General features: G+C 49.7%; 4 protein-coding genes across 4 annotated transcripts; 1 reads left to right on the top strand and 3 right to left on the bottom strand.

Moving 5' to 3' along the window:
• Positions 1-5,830: 5,830 nt before the first annotated feature.
• Positions 5,831-6,789, bottom strand: VTN77DRAFT_3640 (uncharacterized protein; the record flags this gene model as incomplete). The annotated part of the gene is made up of 6 exons (XM_069419611.1): positions 5,831-6,104; positions 6,172-6,243; positions 6,311-6,373; positions 6,461-6,480; positions 6,540-6,612; positions 6,740-6,789. The coding sequence occupies 6 exons, from the start codon at positions 6,787-6,789 to the stop codon at positions 5,831-5,833; spliced, it is 552 nt and encodes a 183-aa protein (XP_069278211.1).
• Positions 6,790-11,307: 4,518 nt separating this feature from the next.
• VTN77DRAFT_3639 (uncharacterized protein) lies at positions 11,308-12,108 on the top strand (the record flags this gene model as incomplete). The annotated part of the gene is made up of 1 exon (XM_069419609.1): positions 11,308-12,108. The coding sequence occupies one exon, from the start codon at positions 11,308-11,310 to the stop codon at positions 12,106-12,108; it is 801 nt and encodes a 266-aa protein (XP_069278210.1).
• A 955-nt stretch (positions 12,109-13,063) lies between these two features.
• Positions 13,064-14,379, bottom strand: VTN77DRAFT_3638 (uncharacterized protein; the record flags this gene model as incomplete). Its single annotated transcript, XM_069419608.1, has 6 exons — positions 13,064-13,399; positions 13,459-13,568; positions 13,619-13,667; positions 13,753-13,908; positions 13,996-14,103; positions 14,248-14,379. The coding sequence occupies 6 exons, from the start codon at positions 14,377-14,379 to the stop codon at positions 13,064-13,066; spliced, it is 891 nt and encodes a 296-aa protein (XP_069278209.1).
• A 440-nt stretch (positions 14,380-14,819) lies between these two features.
• Positions 14,820-15,813, bottom strand: VTN77DRAFT_3637 (uncharacterized protein; the record flags this gene model as incomplete). Its single annotated transcript, XM_069419607.1, has 2 exons — positions 14,820-15,311; positions 15,367-15,813. The coding sequence occupies 2 exons, from the start codon at positions 15,811-15,813 to the stop codon at positions 14,820-14,822; spliced, it is 939 nt and encodes a 312-aa protein (XP_069278208.1).
• Positions 15,814-18,328: the final 2,515 nt, after the last annotated feature.

Genomic DNA, 18,328 nt, shown 5'->3' with positions numbered 1-18,328 from the left:
AGTGCTCTAGGAATCCTCTACCGTCTTCAAGTGATATTTGCTCCGGGCCCGAATCTGCGGCCCAAACCGATAGAACACCCACGGTAATGGCGCCAGCGCCAGTGCCACGAACCCAAGCAGGCTCATCGCCCAGGAGACATCTAGTGCAGTGTACATCCTTTGTGCAAACAAGGGAAACACAGCTCCAAACAGGGCGCGGAGAACGGCATTCGCTGCCAGAGCACTGGCTGCATACTGTCCATAGCAGTCAGTCAGGTACGAGGTAATGCCCAGGAAGAGCATGATCATTCCAAAGCCAAACGGCACACCGGCCAAGATGCTCGAGATCCAATGCGTCGGGGGCTCGGCCGTCCAGCCAAACCAGAAAGAACTCACAGGGATGAGCCACGACAGCCCGATCAGATGCGGTAGGCGAGCTTCAGGCTGCGGACTGCCGCCCAGCTTGCGGACGTAATAACCGTGGATAACATTGATATACGGAGATAACAGCGTGGCGGCGGCCATTCCCCCGGCAATGCCCAAGAACGACAGACCAGATATCCCCGCCGACCAGCCCCGAGATTCCTGGTACACGATCGGATATGCGGTGAAGTCGAGGTAGAGGATGCCAAACACGAACGCCATGTACAGCGAGAGTAAGAAGAGAATTGGTTCGGTGAACAGCATCAGCCATGGCCGGGTGAGGTTGGTATATAACTGTTCCTTGACCGTGACATGCTCCGTTGTGTTGCTATGTCCGCAGCGTCGCGCCTTGTCCCGGAGGAGCTTGGGGGCATAAGTCTCAGGCAAGAAAAGCAGCACCGCTGCGTAGACGATGCCCCCGAAGATCATGGTGGTCCAGAACGTCCACTGCCAGGAGGCATACTGCGAGATGAAGCCGCCTACCGTTGGGGCAATGACAGGGCCAAGAAAGCACCCTGCGGTGAACAAGGCCAACGGCACGGAGCGATGACTCTGCGGCCAGAGATCAGTGATTGAGCCTCCCGAATTGGTCACGGTAGGGGAGCCAAAGAATTCAGCAAGGAACCGAAACACGATGAGGGTTTCGATATTGGGCGCCAGCGCGCAGCCTATCTGACAGACAAGGAACATTCCAAGGGCAAAACGGAAGATATTCTTCCGGCCCCTGTTGATGATCATTAGCCGTATGAAGTACACAAAAGCAAGACCCCTTCCTTCGTGTTTGCAGAACGAACCAGATCTCAGAAAGCGGAGCAAACAGCAACGGCCCCGTCGCAAAGCCTAGCATGAAGGTCGTCATTCCCAGAGTGGCCACCAGCCTGGTGCAGCCGTAGAAGTCGGCAATGTCGCTGATGGCAGCGGTGTAGATGCTGGAGCCGAAGGCGTTATTCGCCGCCATCATGGACACGATCCACGTATATAGCCCTGTCGTTCGTCAGGCTGCCACACACAAAAAGCGTGGGGATTTGGTTCTCTTACATTTCCTCGCACTACTCCACAGTCTTGGATTCTCATGGTCGTCCAGGCTGATCCGCTGGTGCTGCGAAAAGGGTCCTGCAGTAGCTTTGTCTGGGGAGGAGAATTCGAGGTTGAAGTCGAGGGCCTCCTGACTCACGCCTTCAACGGGCACGTCGTGGGTGGTAGCAGTAGTAGTAGTCGAACCCATCACGCAGTGCTGTACTGATTATAATTATAATTATTGGAAGTGCTGGTTCAGGAAGGAAAATTCACTGAGCAGAGGCACGATCGATCGATTGATTGATATCCATGGCAGACAGACACTGAAAGGATTCTACTCTACTCCCATTGAGTACAGCGCTGTACATATGCAAGTAAGAATTACTAATCTAGCCATATAGTAGCAGGAATAGACGGAGTAGCGCTTAGGTTACCTACCTAAGTAGGTATTATAAAAATAAACTACCAACTTAGAACCAATCCATAGCCTAATTATTAATACAGTACTGCACTGTGCGTACGGGGTACACAGGTACAGTACCTAGGTAGATAAATAAATAGGTGCGAGAGTGGAAGAAATTCCCATTGGAACCGGACCTATCATCATCAATCATCAGGTAATAGTGCAATTCAATTCACAAAAGAATTAGAAAATCGCGCCATCAGTCGTTCAATGGTTGTCCTGTATCCGCTTACCTAGCTACTACGTAGGTAGCTAATTTTCTGTGTGATTACGAGATGATGAATTTTTTTTGACAATTGTGTTCTGATTCGAGTATTACTTAAAAAAAAAAAACTCGGTGTGCAAGTCTAGTCCTAGTGGTAGTGCAAATTGAGATTACATCTTGCGTGACCAATCAAGCCACCTACCTAGCTTGTTATATATTAGTCGACCAGACAGACTGAGCCAATTGCGTTGGATTGGGTCCACTGGGGATTTCTTATTATTGTCCACTATCACTATCACTACTATCTTAACTTTCGTTTTGCACACTATCACGTGGCTGTAGATACTTACTGTACACCAAAATCTGCCTGGCCCCTATTAATTGGCAAGAGATATATATAAAATTGGCAAAGGGATTACCTCCATTAAGTACCTATATATTAAGCTATTAGCAAGGGAGATGCACCAGTGAGGGAGACAGATATTAATTACCTAAGGGAGACAGCGAAAACTATACTATAGCAAGGAATATATAGGGGAGAGAGCTCACCTGGAAGGTAGATAACAAAAATCATACCTACTATAGGTACACCCCAGGGGGGAAGAGTCCCTGGCATAGACCAAGTACCTTCTCAGTCGAGCAGAGCGAGACCTGTAAGGCTTGTGTGTGTATCTACATACAGTACATACACATTGGCATACAATACTGTAAATAATTCAGACTCTTCTTCTCTTCTCCTTTTTTTTTGAGAGAGAGAGATGCCTCCTGACCTACACTGACCTGGGAATCACCACCTCGTAAGGTTATTATTCAAACCACATTCCATTGAGGTACCGAAGCCAACAAAGCCCACGTAGATTAGAAGAAGATGCAGAAGAAGGAAACAGCTTCCTTCGGATTCGGCGCTTCCATCCGCGAGGTTCAGAAAAAAAAAGTATAACCTCATCAAAACAACGTGGATAGAACCCTGCAGCACCAAAGTTGATAAGGGGGGGAAAGAAAAGGGTTGTGGAATCTTCTTTATTAGCAATAATAAATTGAAGTAAAGCAAGAAGATCTCCATGACAAAAAACAAGCTGTTTCTCTGAGCTATTTATTATTAAAGCTGACTCTTTCAGATCGGCCACTTTCGCTGCAACTAGTTTCTGGTTGATCCAGATTTCTAATTCTCTCATTGATTGAAACGACTGATTCATATTCATGGGATACGTCCCCAAAAGTCCTAGGACTATGGAGCATCCCTCCTCCTCCTCCTCCTCCTAATGGTTCAGGTTTTGCATCTTCCGGGACTGGGAATTCCCAAAGATTATGCTTGACTGCGCTGTAACAACAGCATCGTCCCACTGCTCACTCTGAGATGGGTTTGTTTTCTTTTTTTTTTAAGACATTGGCCAAGATTCTCGCCTTCGATAAATAAATTCCATCAGTATGTTTTGTCCGTCGCGTTGAAACCAATGATAGATTTTCAGTGATCGATCTGCATGCTTGAAAGCATTTATATATTTGGGCATATAATACTTCGTCCTTTGAGACGCCTTCCCCGAATTCCAACCAGAGACTTTTTTTTTTCCATACCGAATACCATTTGTGTACGTTTCCTGAGGAAGGCAGATGCTGACTTATTTCGTCTTCAGACGGGAGATTGCGTGACGATGTCATGGTCTTAGATTTCAGTCTGCTAGACCAAGCTTCAAAAAAGGTGAAATGAAGCTAGCATGATTTTCGATGGCGGGTGACGACTTTTCTGAGGGTAAAAACTCCGTATTCTTGAGCGTTCGAGTGCCCCAGGGTCTCGCGAGGGCAGTTCATCGAGATCTTTGACTCGGTCAATCGATCTATATATATGGGATTGGAATAAGAGAATTGAGATACTATCACCTACGTACTGTACAGTACAAGACTACAGAGTATTGCTATTCTTCCTTGACCCTCGTAGCAGATATAACTAGGGAATCAAATGGAGGAGCTACAACTTATGAGGGGAAATCATGAATAAATAAATAGCCAGCCAAATTAACCCTCCAAGACGCGTGCAACTAATAGACAGCTAATTGAATTAGTGAGCAAACCAGCCCAGCTGAGCACAACTTACGGAGTACGGAGAGTATACTAGAGCTGATCTCGGAACGGCCCGGGGCTGCTATCTGGTCATTTGGTAACCAAGATCCCTGCCGATTGAGTTACGGAATGGACATGTCACACGCACGGATAGTTGCGTCTGTCCTCCTTCCACTATTATTACCCTCCCCTGCCCCCCATTCTAACTGTTCCGAGATTCATTCTGTGCAGGTGGACTGTACTGTGCAGAGTACTAGTCAACTAGTTTCTAACCCTCTTAAGGTAATTTAGTAGTTTTGCGATAAGATTATTATTAGAGATACAACAACAATCATCCACAAACTTACTAATCTGCATGTAGTAAAGAATCCTCTACCTTTATTATACTCCGTACACAACAGACAGAGTACGGAATACAGTACTTCCCCACAATTCTCGAATTAATATTACCGTAATCATTCTCCCGCTCTCCTAGCTATTATTCGCATTAATTAATACTATTTTCCGGAACGTAATAACAATAAATAATTAATGATTAATGAATAATAATTAATAATAACCAGATTCAGGCCCCTGCGTAGGCTTAGTTAGTCAGCCCCTTTAGCGACGCTTTAAAGAACCCGTGAGATCGAATCTATAGGCGTATATGCTGCCAACGCAGCAGTTGGTCCGTGTGTTAGTCTACCTGTCCTCCGTACACACGCGCAGCTCTCCACGCGCACACCGGTCGGGTGCATGCTAACGTATGTATGTATGAGTTGGCAGTCGTAGTTTACTACTTGTTTTGGTGAATTGCTTGCTGAGCTGGCTTGCTTCTGGCTGGGTGGCTGGCTGGATTGATGATCGGACTAATAATGGTTTATTTCTTTATTTATTTAATGGGTCGATGACCTCTCTCTCTTCGTACTCCGTAGACATGAGTAATTTTTTTTTATTTAAATGAGGGCGTGAGCGCTGCAGCGACAGTGACAGCGACTGCAGCTACTAGAATTTTTTCCCCTTCTTCTGCTCTCTGGCACTTGCTCGCCTATGTACAGTACATAGGTGCTGGGTCGACCTGCTGAGCGATCTGTATCAGTCTCTGCTGATACTTTTTTCCTGCTATTTTCAAATGCTCGTATTTTGTGTGCAAGCACAGGATCAAGATGTGCTCAGCATATCGGAAAGAAAAGATTATTGACTAGTCATCGAGAGTTGACGCTGACAGCTATGTTGTCGACTACTAACAAACAGTTTTGCACCCACGGATCATTACCATTCTTTTCTGCTCATTGTCGCAGCTATCAACAGCCTTGTCTGCCCCATCTGGGACGATCGTCGGCCAAAAACACCTCAAAAGCAACAATTAATTCAAATCATCATTCACAAGGAAACAGAGGGAAAAAAAAAAGGCAAGAACAAAGAAAGACAGAAAGAAATCGCAGCATCACATATCATTATCATGCTTGAAACTCGTCAGAAACAGAAGGGCCACCATCGCTGGCGGGCAGTCGCGAGACTGCGACTGCATGCGTCTTGAACGGAGATCGTCAATATCATCATTATTAAATATACGCTGAAGACGGAACACAGACAAGAAAAAAGTCTTCCAGCATGTCGTCATCTTCCAAGAAGCGAATGTCGTTAGGAGAGAAGGGTCAAGGTCAAGACGCCACAAGCAGACGTGTTCAACACGCGCAACCTCTTTACCTGTTGGCACGGGCAATCAACCAATGCAGAACGGCATCCAGGTTGGTCTCTTCCTTGGCGCTGATGCCGTAGCAGCTGACTTCCCGACGGGTTATCGACTTGAGGTCCATGGCGTCGATGAGCTCATCCACCGACAGTTTGTTGGGCAGGTCAGATTTATTTCCCAGCACCAACAACGGGATGCCTTCTAGGCTAGGTTTGCTCAACAGCTCATGAAGCTCTTCGGTCGCCACTGGCAGAGCGTCCCGGTCGGCAGCATCAACGATGTACCTGTTGGATGGTAAGTACCAACACGAGCATGACTGTGCGAATCGGATGTCGGCAGGACCGGACATACACGATGGCGTTGACCCCTCGACAGTATCGTTCCCACATTGGCCGAAATCGCGGCTGGCCTCCTAGATCCCAGCTATACAACCCTCAGCGGGATTCCTTCCAAAGGGGAGACACCAGATGGCTGCTGATTGGATACTGACCACTTCAACGTCACATGGCCCTTCTGCACCCGTTTCGTATTGAAGCCGATGGTGGGGATGGAACTACAAGGGGCTGAGTTAGCTGGGAGGGGTCGATCAACTTATCTGGCTGTCACCTGATAACCGACGCCAAGGTGTCGCAAGACCTACTCGACTGTGAACTCGCCTCCCTGCACTCGCTGTCAGCAAAAACTCGACTGTCGTCTGGATCGTGAATCAACGAGCGTACCGCCAGCACACGAAGCAAAGAAGACTTTCCCGCATTTTGGAGTCCAATCATGGTGACATCCATCTCCGTGGCCCTATAATTTAGACTTAGCCGTTGCGCCTTTCATTTTGTTTTGGTGGTGGCCCGTGGCGGACGGCACGGCAAAGCCGCAAAAGGATCGATCCATCCATATCGGACCGCTGCCGTTGCAGCGCACTTACCAAAACATCCGAAGAAGCCAGTCATAGATTGTTCGAAAGATTCCCGCCATGATGACGAATTTTGATGTGATGGTCGAACGCTGATAAGATAAAAGGATGGTTGAATGAAGGGAAGAAGAGAAGCGACAGAACCGAAAAGAAGTTGGAAACCGGAATCCCGGCGTCGATGCAACCGCTTTGTCTGCAGGCCTGGAATGGTGACAACCCCGAGGGCAGCACGGATGATATGATGATGATGGTTATTATTATTGCCAGAGATCCGAAACCCCAGGATCCTCAGTGGGGGGTTGTCGAATCACCCGCAACGCCGCACAGGGAACCAATGTGCGTAGGAGAAATACAAAAGGGAGGGGGGCGCAGGACGCCGTGGGAGAGGATGGAAGATCGCCTTGGGTTGATGATTTCGACTGCAACGGTGTACGAGTAGAATGGAGGGAATTTTAAGATCCGCACTTAAAGCTGCTCGCTCGATAAGTAAGTTGCAACTGGCCACCAAGCTTACCGCGAGCGCCAGAGCGCGCTCGCCGTCTTTTTTGAGCACGAGGCCGTGTGGAATGGCGGATCGATGTGCTGTGTCTGTCGTTCTGCTTTTTCTTTTTGGCAGACGGGGAACTCAAACTAACTCACTAACTGCTCGATCTATGTGCACGCATGACCGATGATTTGCGCCGCGTTGGAGGGGAGCGCTTAGCCTGCGGGATGGCCAGGATCTGTCTGGATTCTGGTGCTGCACTGTGCACAAAGCAACCTGGTGCTTGTCCAACGGGATGCCCCTGTCGTTTGACTAGGCTGAGCTCCACTCAAAAGAAATTATCTCGTCCTCGTAGGCAGGCGTAGTTTCGTGCTATTACTCGGTAGCAAATTTATTAGTAGCTATCCACAATGAAGTCGCTCGCCAGTCTTGCTGCTACCTGCGCTTGCTCTTTGACAAGGTGTGGAATCTCTGCCTTGTCAAAGCGCCGGGGAGTTCAGGTACACCTAGGTAAATAATGTCCACTGTCACGCAAGGTGGAGTGTGGCGCTTAGCAATGTTGCGGACTTGGTGGTTTGCGGTTGCTGTGGGCTGGCAAAACTGTCTGGATAAGCCAGCAAACGACTAATCAACGAGTGCCGACACTAAACACACTGCTCTGCATGGCGAATGGCGGTGGCATCTGCTGAGTCCTGACAAGCTCGAACAAGTCTCTGATATCGCTACAAGTTCTGCCTGAGGCCGCAGCAAAGAGCGGTGTCCGCCATTGTCCCACCGGGTCCGTGCGCCAAGATTTGTTGCTATCGACACGTGATGATAGCGGCCCGCTCGAAAAATTTCCCCGTCGCTCGCAATCCGCATGAAAGCTTCCCTTTGTCGATCGCACCGACATTCACCAGCGCAACCAGGGTGTTTTCTTCTGGCCAGTCGTTCTCGAAAGCAGTCTATACTGTAAGAATGGACTTCTGACGGAGCCGATTGCTCCCTGAAGTCACACAACCCCTGGTGCGTGGGATTGTCGAATTCTTTTGTGATACCCAACAATCGCAACTGCAACTACGACTCGCGAAAACTCTTGGAGACAGACAAAATGGCTCCGGCACCTACGAATACAGAATGGACCGTCGGATTCGACACTCTCCGACGGGAGCGACTGTTCAGAAATCCTCCCAAAGACCATTCCGCCTACCCGTCTCTGGAAGCCGCAATTCGACCTCATATCGATTCCTTCAATGCGCTGTTTGGAGAGGGTAAAATTATCGAGGAAGGTCTGAAGGACATTGGAATCAAGACCTTCTTGGATGGCGACCCCGAGACCCCAGAGCAGCGACAGGCTCGTCGTGCGGAGGGCCGACGCCCACCTAAACGCAATCGGCTCAACGTCCGCATCACGGAGGTCTTCCTCGAAAAGGCTGTACTACCGCCAACCAACAAGTTCAACACGCGAAACCGCAACATTTACCCAGCAGAATGCAGAGAGCGCCATTCGACATACCGAGGAAGGCTACGGGCAAGGCTCGAGTGGCAGGTCAATAACGGAGAATGGAAGGAGTCGGTACGAGAGCTGGGTCAGGTCCCTCTCATGCTGCGGACCAACCGATGCCATCTCGAGAACATGACTCCCGCGCAGCTCGTGGAGCACAAGGAAGAGTCGGAAGAATTGGGAGGCTACTTCATTGTCAACGGAAATGAAAAATTGATTCGAATGCTGATTCTGCCGAAGCGCAACTATCCCATGGCCATTGTCCGGCCCACCTTCGTCAACCGAGGCCACTCCTACACCAAGTACGGTATCCAAATCCGGTCCGTTCGCCCCGATCAAACATCCCAGACAAACGTTCTTCATTATCTCAGCGATGGAAACGTGACGTTCCGCTTTTCCTGGCGGAAGAATGAGTACCTGGTTCCGATCATGATGATTCTCAAGGCCCTTGTCGAGACCAATGATCGTGAAATCTTCGAGGGCATCGTGGGAAGCGCCTCTTCGAAGGGAATGAAGAACACGTTCGTTACCGACCGTGTGGAGCTTCTGTTACGAACCTACAAGGGCTATAACCTCCATACCAAATCAGAAGTCAGAGCCTACCTTGGCAAGAAATTCCGTCCCGTCATGGGAGTTCCGGCTGACATGTCCAACGAGGACGTTGGCACCGAGTTCCTCCGCAAGGTAGTGCTGCCACACCTGGGTAACCAGAACGTTACCCCGGCTCAAGACCACGACAAGTTCAAGATGGTCATGTTTATGATCCGGAAGCTCTACGCACTCGTGGCTGGTGACTGCGCACCAGATAATCCCGACGCTGTCTCTAATCAGGAGGTTCTGCTGGGTGGCTTTCTCTACGGAATGATCTTGAAGGAGCGACTGGAGGAGTGGTTACGATCGCTTGGGCCCATCTCTCGAGACTGGTGCATCAGGAACAACGGTGCCAAATTCACCGATCCGGAATTCGAGAAGGACTTCCTGTCCAAAATCGTCAAGAGGTCCAACGAAAATATTGGTGGAGCGCTGGAATATTTCCTATCGACAGGCAACCTGGTTAGCCCGACTGGTCTGGATCTCCAGCAGACGTCTGGATTCACGGTAGTGGCAGAGAAGATCAACTTCTATCGATTCATCAGTCACTTCCGCATGATCCACCGAGGAAGCTTCTTCGCCCAGCTGAAGACGACAACAGTGCGTAAGCTCCTTCCAGAGAGCTGGGGCTTCCTGTGCCCCGTCCATACCCCTGATGGAGCGCCATGTGGGCTGTTGAATCACCTGGCGCACAAGTGTTTGATTGCAACCAAGAATCTCGATGTCTCTCACATCCCTCGGATAGTAGCCCAACTTGGCGTTCGTTCGGAATCTTCGGTAGCTCTGGATGAAAGTGTGCCAGTGCAGCTGGACGGGCGTATCATTGGGTATTGTTCACCCAAGCAGGCGCGCATGATCCATGACACTTTGAGATTCTGGAAGGTCGAGGGAACGCACAATATTCCGCGGGAGCTTGAGATTGGGTATGTGCCCAACTCGAATGCAGGCCAGTATCCAGGAATCTACATGTTCTCCCAGGTAGCACGGATGTACCGGCCCGTCAAGTATCTGGCTCTCGACAAACTGGACTACGTCGGCCCCTTCGAACAGCCTTTCATGGAGATCGCATGTCAGCAGTCGGATGTCATCTCGGGAGTCTCAACCCATATCGAGTTCACGCCAACCAACATCCTGTCCATCTTGGCCAACATGACTCCCTTCTCAGACAATAATCAGTCGCCCCGTAATATGTACCAGTGTCAGATGAGCAAGCAGACCATGGGTACGCCTGGAACTGCCTTTGCATACCGTACAGACAACAAGCTGTACCGATTGCAGACGGGTCAGACTCCGATTGTCCGGCCGCCGTTGTACAATGCATACGGACTGGACAACTTCCCGAACGGCACCAACGCTATCGTTGCGATTATCTCCTACACTGGTTATGACATGGACGACGCAATGATTATCAATAAGTCGTCTCACGAACGTGGATTCGGTTATGGAACCATCTACAAGACCAAGTTCTTCAACCTGGACGAGAAAGAGTCCCGTCGAAGCAAGTCGAAACGCGAAATCAGCAAACTGTTTGGTTTCGCTCCGGGAGCGGAGATCAGGGCGGAATGGCGCAACACGCTGGATGAAGATGGTCTCCCTCACATCGGCGCCAGAGTCAAAGAGGGCAGCGTCATCGCGGCCTGGCACACTGTCCGTTACGACCCGGCCAGCGATTCGTACGTCAATGTTGACGGTCAGACGCATTTCCTGAAGTACAAAGACCATGAGGAGGGGTACATTGACAGTGTTCGCCTTGTGGGCTCCGAGAACGGAAATGAACCCATCCAGGCGATTAGCGTCAAATTTCGCATTCCTCGAAAGCCGATTATTGGTGACAAATTCTCGTCGCGTCATGGACAGAAGGGTGTCTGTTCACAGCTGTGGCCGGCGGTTGATATGCCCTTCTCGGAGAGCGGGATCCAGCCAGACTTGATCATCAATCCCCACGCGTTCCCTTCTCGTAAGTATTCCTTTTGAGACTGGAGTAATAGACTGGTGATCTGTCCATGCTAACGTTGCACAGGTATGACAATCGCGCAGATTATTGAATCCATGGCCGGCAAAGCCGGAGCTCTCCACGGCCACCCTCAAGATTCGACGCCCTTCCAATTTGACGAAGAGAACACCGCCGCGGACTACTTCGGCGAGCAGCTCCGCAAAGCCGGGTACAACTACTACGGCAACGAGCCCATGTACAGCGGCATCACGGGCCGCGAGTTCGCCGCCGACATCTACCTGGGCGTCGTGCACTACCAGCGTCTGCGACACATGGTGAACGACAAGTTCCAGGTGCGAACGACGGGTCCGGTGAACGCGCTGCACGGCCAGCCCGTCAAGGGCCGTGCCAAGGGCGGTGGTATCCGTGTGGGAGAGATGGAGCGCGACTCGCTGCTCGCCCACGGCGCGGCCTTCCTGCTGCAGGACCGTCTCATGAACTGCTCCGACTCGCAACGGGCATGGATCTGCCGCGACTGCGGCTCCTTCCTCTCGACGCAAGTCACCATCTCGACCGTCGGATCGCACAAAGCGCGGGGCGTCGCGACCCAAGGCGCCGCTGCAGCCGCCGCCAAGGTCGCGCCGAACCAGGTCGCGCCTGTCGGCGGCATCGGCGCGCTGGGCGGCGTCAACGGCATCGTGCGCTGCCGCCGCTGTGCCCGAGAAGCGGTATTCGAGGACTCGCGTGCCGAAGTCTGGGAAGATGGCGACGGGAGACGGTTCGTCGGCGGCGACAATGTCACCGTCGTCGCTGTCCCGGGTGTCCTGCGGTATTTGGACGTGGAGCTGGCGGCAATGGGGATCAAGATGAAGTTCTGGGTAGATAACTAACCTAAACGAACAATTTACCAGAGAATACTGAGAAAATACCGTTTCTTGTTCTTTCGCAAAAACTACCTAAGCAGCATGTGACTTGTGACTGTCAACAAGAAAATGGCCATCCATATGATTTTCAATGCGTTCTAAAAGCGTCTTGTTTGTCTTTGTCCCGTTCTATTTTCTTCTTCTGGTTTAGTGTTATCATGTCATGTGCATGGGCGCGAGTTCGAGTTTCTTTGGAATGAATTGTGTTATTCATGTATGTCATGTATGTATGAATGTATATATAATAACTCATATATACAATACATGAACGAGAGCAGAGCAGTTCTGATCTGTCCTTCTTTCTTACCTAGTTTCCTCCAGTACGTGTCTACAGTGTACTGTACATACATTAACCTAATTAATTTCCCAGGTGAAGGCGAGGTATTATTACTACTTACTGATTAATCGGATCGAGATATCGAAATACATTCCATACGTGCCTATAGGTATGTACATGTACTGTACATGTAACCTACATACGGTCCTAAATATCGGATTTGTCATTTAATTAACTACTTAGTTATGTTAGTCAATTCACCGGCGCTGGCCATCCATTAGTCAAGTATGTCTCGTCTCTATGCTATCAATGTGATCCATTAATGTGATTAATGTAGAAAAACGCAGCAGCCAGGTCGCGAAAAATCCTTGTTCCTAGGATTAGTTATTGAGATTAAGATTTAGTAAGTAGGTAGGTTTCTTTCTTTCTTTTTCTTTCTCTATTTCATTCCATTCCATTTCGTTTCATTTCACCTAGCCTGTCTGTTCTTATCCGTCTTAATTTTACCCTATAAAGAAAGGACAAAAAAATACCCCGTACAGATAAGATAACGTCTCTCGATAAGACAGCATATCGAAGTCGAAGGAAGAAGGCTCAATCAAAACGTAATATTGTAGATCATTACTCCGTACTGTTGTTGTAAGTCTACACCTCAACCGTAACATTAGTAAACTCCCCCTTCTCCAACTTCGTCTTCCAGAAGATCGGATCCGTGTCGAGGAAGCCGTGGTGCACCCATCCTTCCTCCTTGACGTGGTACAGGTTGATGTACCCGCCCGAGTACGCGTCGCGGTGGGTGGCGGCCAGGATACTCCGCTTGCCCAGCTCCAGCGCTTCTTCGGTCGTAAGGTCGTAGCGGTATTCGGCGTCGAGGACGCCGTAGGCGAAGGTTTGGCCGGAACCGACGCAGAAGAGGTTCCCCGAGAGACGGGTGCCGTCTGAGTCGATGTAGTAGAGGGCGGGGCCTTCTTGGGGCGTCACCTGCAAAGAGACATTAATGAGTATGAAAACAAAAAAACGATGTTTTGGGTTTGACATACACCTGCCAACATGGTTCCCATGCTCAATCCCATCCCCTTGTACGCGTACGTCAGATTCGCCAAGATCTTGGAAGCAGCCGCAACCGTGATCCGACGTTTATGCCGGATTTCTGCTAGTTATTAACACGATGTCTAGAAGTATCCTGCAATCAGTCCTCACCGTGAAGAGTACACTGCTCGGCCAGGTATCTCAGCCAGTATTGGCAGTCCTGATAGGGAACGTCCGTCAGCAATGAACCAGACAACAAGCATTTCCAAACCTGTCTCCGGCTCCAAGGGGATAATAGAACTTACAGCGGCACCTCCAGCCATAGTCCCCAAAAGACCAGGCACAGGAGCATCCTGCGGCTTGTCGATCGGGAAATTCAACCGCGATACAGGAATGACCTTTTTCACCGTCTGACTGGCAATCCAGTTCCCTGCCGTTGCTCGGGAATCCGTCGCGACGATCTATTATCTCCCGTCAGTCATCACCATCCACCGAATGAAGCCACTTCTCCGCCCTGGCTCAAGAACGCGTCAGGTCAGGTCACTCACGATTCCATGCTGAAATCGAAACGCTAGAGTCGTCGTTCCGTGGGCTAGTTTGATCGGCGCATTCGGGTTCGCGTGGTCATCTGTCATCGCACGGAGGAAAGCAGAAGGCTAGAAGAGACGAGAGGGCAGAATGATCAGTATATATGTTATTTGAAGCGAGTCTGGACAATCTGTCTCGAGATCGGGCAGCAGCGTAATGTAAACAGACTCCGAACGCTGCTCCACACAACAGATCCCGTCTGAGCGACTCACATTCGCAATAGGAGGGAGATCGAATTTTAGCGAGAGCGGCGGAAGACACTGCGTCATCTCGCGCTGCTGTTCCTCCGAATAGAACTCATCTTCGTACGGCGAGCGTGAGTATTTCGCGACTAACGTATCCATGGTGGAATCCTCAGCTGCAGTGACGGCGACAAAGGAGAGGATCTAGTGAGAGAAAATAATTTACAGAATATAGAGGAGAAGAGAGGGGAGTTGATGGATGCGGCTTTCTGGAGCTCCTGTGCTGATGATGCAGCTCCGAGCTTCGCGTCACTGCTGGCGCCTGGTGAGCACGTGATGTGGATTATGTAATGAGCCAACACATCATTTTCCGATTCAGTAGTAACCATCGATTAACACTGGGCAATAGAAAAGTCATATCTACTGACTAAATATCAATTTACACGTGGTTCGTTATTATATGTTGAGGATAAGTACATAACACCGGCAGCTATTATTATGTCCACCATTCAATTTGTAACAACTTCCCATGTTCGTAAATGTATGTGTTTGTCAAGCAGATAAAGATGAGTAAGAACCGAAATCAGTAGAGCTGCTGCTGCTTATGTGGTTCGTTCTGAAACTGGCGAGTTATTCTCACTGGATTCTTGCGGCTTCGCTTCCGCGTTTTCATCAGTTAAATGGATTCGTCGAGTGTTCTCTTTCGGCTCAGAGGGAGCTGCTTCGCCTTCCCCTGCAGCCAAATCCGTAGCATCTTCGGATGCAGGTATAGTGATATTTTGGTCAGCTGTCTCGAGTAGCTCATTGCCGGACCTTGGCATCAGGTTTGGTCCCCTCTCTCCTGCCGCCGTCGTCGTCGGGGTACCGGCAGCGGTAGATTCCCACGCACGAAGATCACTCTCGGCGTCATCCAAGATCTGCCGTGCCTCATTTGCCTTGTCGTATGGCTGCTTCTGATCACCGGGTACGACGGGTGTGTCGTCAAGGAGACGCAGGAGACGGCGCGCATGCCGAGCAAGGATGATCTGCTTCTCAGCCCGCTCAATAGTGGCGGCCAGATGCAGATCGAATGCCTCTTTGAGCTTTTGCCGCGTCTGATGGATCATACTTAGTGCTGTATCAGGTAGAGATAGGAATGCGAATACTTACAACGTTGGTCAACTGCGCCTCTGCCACGAGATTCTGCGCCTCCGCTCTGACAAGCTCCTGCTCCAGAGTGACCAGTTTCGCACTCGTAGGATCTCTGTGCTTCAATTTCTGGATCTCCTCCGCGATCTTCATCCGATGCTCTCGCGACGGCTGCACGGAGCTCTCCGTGTTCCGGATCTGCTTGAGCGCGCCACGGTAGTCCTCGAGGTTCTGCGCAAAGATGTCCTCCTGCTCTCCAATCTCCGCCAGCAGCACGCCCAGCTTGTCTGAGATGTCGGAAATCGCTTCGTCGCCGGTGCTCTCGCCCCATTCGGACAACTGCGACGCGATCGAGACGCGCTCTCGACCGGCAGTCTCATAGGCGCTGATGACGACATTTTCATTCTTGATGATTTTGAAGAGTCGCTTGCTCAACTCGGGTTGCTGGAGGCCTCGCAGGGTGGCCATGGAGAAGCGATGGCGACCGGGAGCTTTTTCCGAATGGCCATCCCGTCTGGTCCTGATCGAGAGTGATCGATTCCTAGCATGTATGTCAGTCCGAATCGCGGGGTGTGACAAAATGAGGCATACATAGTGGTATCTGTTTTCAGGTCGATTGTGGCGCTGATGTTCTGATTCGAACAGTCTTGAAGAGGTCGTATCTACTGTAGTTAATCGGCTCCGCGTAGCCTGGAAGGAGCTGCTAAGAATGGAAAAGAGTGTTCCCAGCAGGATGGTTCGCCGTCTTAACTGCTGCCTAGTCGCGACTTCGTGCCTTCCGTATGAAGACTCGTGCAGGCTCGGTCGTTCCTTCCGTCGTTACACACAGTAAACGAGTAAACGAAAGCAAAGATTCAGCAAATGAGCATTTATACACAAGGTATCTTTATTTTCTGTACAAAGCTGCCATGAGATACATGATGTACATGGATAGCGTTCATGTAAGTAAGAGGGCGGCGCAGGTAAGGGAGCTGGTTCATGACGTCATGCAGCGCCTGCCAGACGCGTGCGGTCGATTTACTTCCAACCTTGGAAAGCGCTGATAGGTTCCAAAGAAGACGTGATCAGTATATTTCTTAAAAGTTAAAAATCATGAAGACAATAAGAAAAAAAAGAGGGAGATCAAGATAATGCTGACGCCAGAATCCAACAACGCCAACCCAAAACGAATGACGCCTCAACACGTTGACCCTCGTCCACCGTCAACAATAAATAAAATAATACACCCGTAACGGTTAACCTAACCTGTCATGAAGACCAGACCAATCAGGTAATTAATATTAATATATATTAATATTAATTAACTACGCCTCCTCTCCACAATCCTCACTTCCGTCCCACTTCTTCTCCCCGACGGCAACGGCACTCTTGACTCGCGCTCGTACGACCGATGGCTGTACACACTGGTCCGTTCAACAGGGACAAGGGTCTGCGAGCGCGTACGCGAATGCGTCCTCGTCACGATGGTGTACGATGTCCGTGGCGGTGGAGAGAGAGGCGGAGAGGGACGGTAATTATAATTGTAATAACGGTAGGACGATGAGGACGATGATGAGGGTCGATGGCGTTGTCGTGATGGTGGTGGTGGTGATACCGGACCGGTTTCGTAGATGCGGCGGTGTCGTTCGACGACCCGGATGGGAGGCATGTCGTCGACGGTTTCGATCCAGCACATTACGGAGGACGGAGTACGGAGGTTAATAATGATTGAATTGATTGATTTTGGTGGAGTCGCCTTTCGTTTCGCGCTGTCTCGGGCTTTTCTCTGATTTGGTTTTTTGCGCTCCACTGGACAAACTTCAACTTCCGGATGGAGATTCCTCGGCCAGTGGGGTCGGGGGTCGGGTCGGCCCGGTGAGGGTAGTGGACTCGGTGGAGACACCCTAACTCTGTGTACAGAGTACTTCCTAGTTCAGACGTCTGAAACAAGTGTTGAATATGTGATGCCAGTCTCAAGGGTTGATATTTCCAAACAACATCCAGACAGTAGATATAAATGACAGAACGATAAAATTTTTAGAAATTTGTCCCCCAAGCTATTTATGTGTCCCTCGTGTTCGCCAAGGCAGTCTGAGCGGCTGACTTGAACAGCCACACTGGGCTGTCATGGGATATTGGTCAGTCAGACGGTCGAAACTTTTGTACTGGGTATTAATAATGACTGTGCTTCGAAGAGATAATGAGGCTGTGAGGCTGATTGGGGGATAAATTGAAAAAAAGGAATAAGTAAATAAAATAAAATAATAAAGTCTGCCTCCTATGGCAATACACCCGACAGGTCGATGGATGGGCACACTGCCGGATGGCTGTTAGATATATACTATGATCAGGAGACCAGATCAATCAGGATATGTGATGAATTTCTTTTTTTCTGCTTTTTTGTTCTTCTTCTTCTCCTCCTTTGTTCTTTATTTTGTAAAATGACCTCATGATGAATTCATACCAGCGAACCTCGGTAGATCTAGCTGACTTATCTCCATGTCGCTATCTATTCCGCAGGGTGCATAATTCCATCCCTAACTCCCCGAGCATGAGCAATGCTTTCAGTGGAATGTTTCATCCTCCCTACTTTCCCTAGTCTCCCACTAAGTGTGGAGTACTGTACCGAATATTCATCTCCCGTACGGAGGTGGGCATCAAAAAGATTCGCACACACTAAATATTAGTTGTATATTATCTGTCACTACTTTGTAAATGCTAAGCTCATTTGTAATTTACTCCCAAGTAGTTTAGGGGTAACCATCACTAATTTTAGTTAAAGGGTCACTAATATTTAGGGGCCACTCCCCCAATATATCTGCTAATCTCAAGTAGAAATTTAGGTATGCTGACTAAGCAAAATTACCTAACGTAATCGGACACCGAGCTGCCACGGACACCGAGCTGCCACGGACACCGAGCTGCCGCGGACACCGAGCTGCCACCCCAACCACGGCTGAAAGCGCCTAACAATGCCTGCAGATGAAGCTTTTTTGCGCAACGA

This window comes from Rasamsonia byssochlamydoides (assembly GCF_041956645.1).
Source record: "Rasamsonia byssochlamydoides strain NRRL 3658 unplaced genomic scaffold VTN77scaffold_26, whole genome shotgun sequence".
NCBI lineage: Eukaryota > Fungi > Ascomycota > Eurotiomycetes > Eurotiales > Trichocomaceae > Rasamsonia > Rasamsonia byssochlamydoides.
The sequence above is the reverse complement of the archived record's forward strand: the minus strand, read 5'-3'. Positions and strand labels throughout refer to the sequence as shown.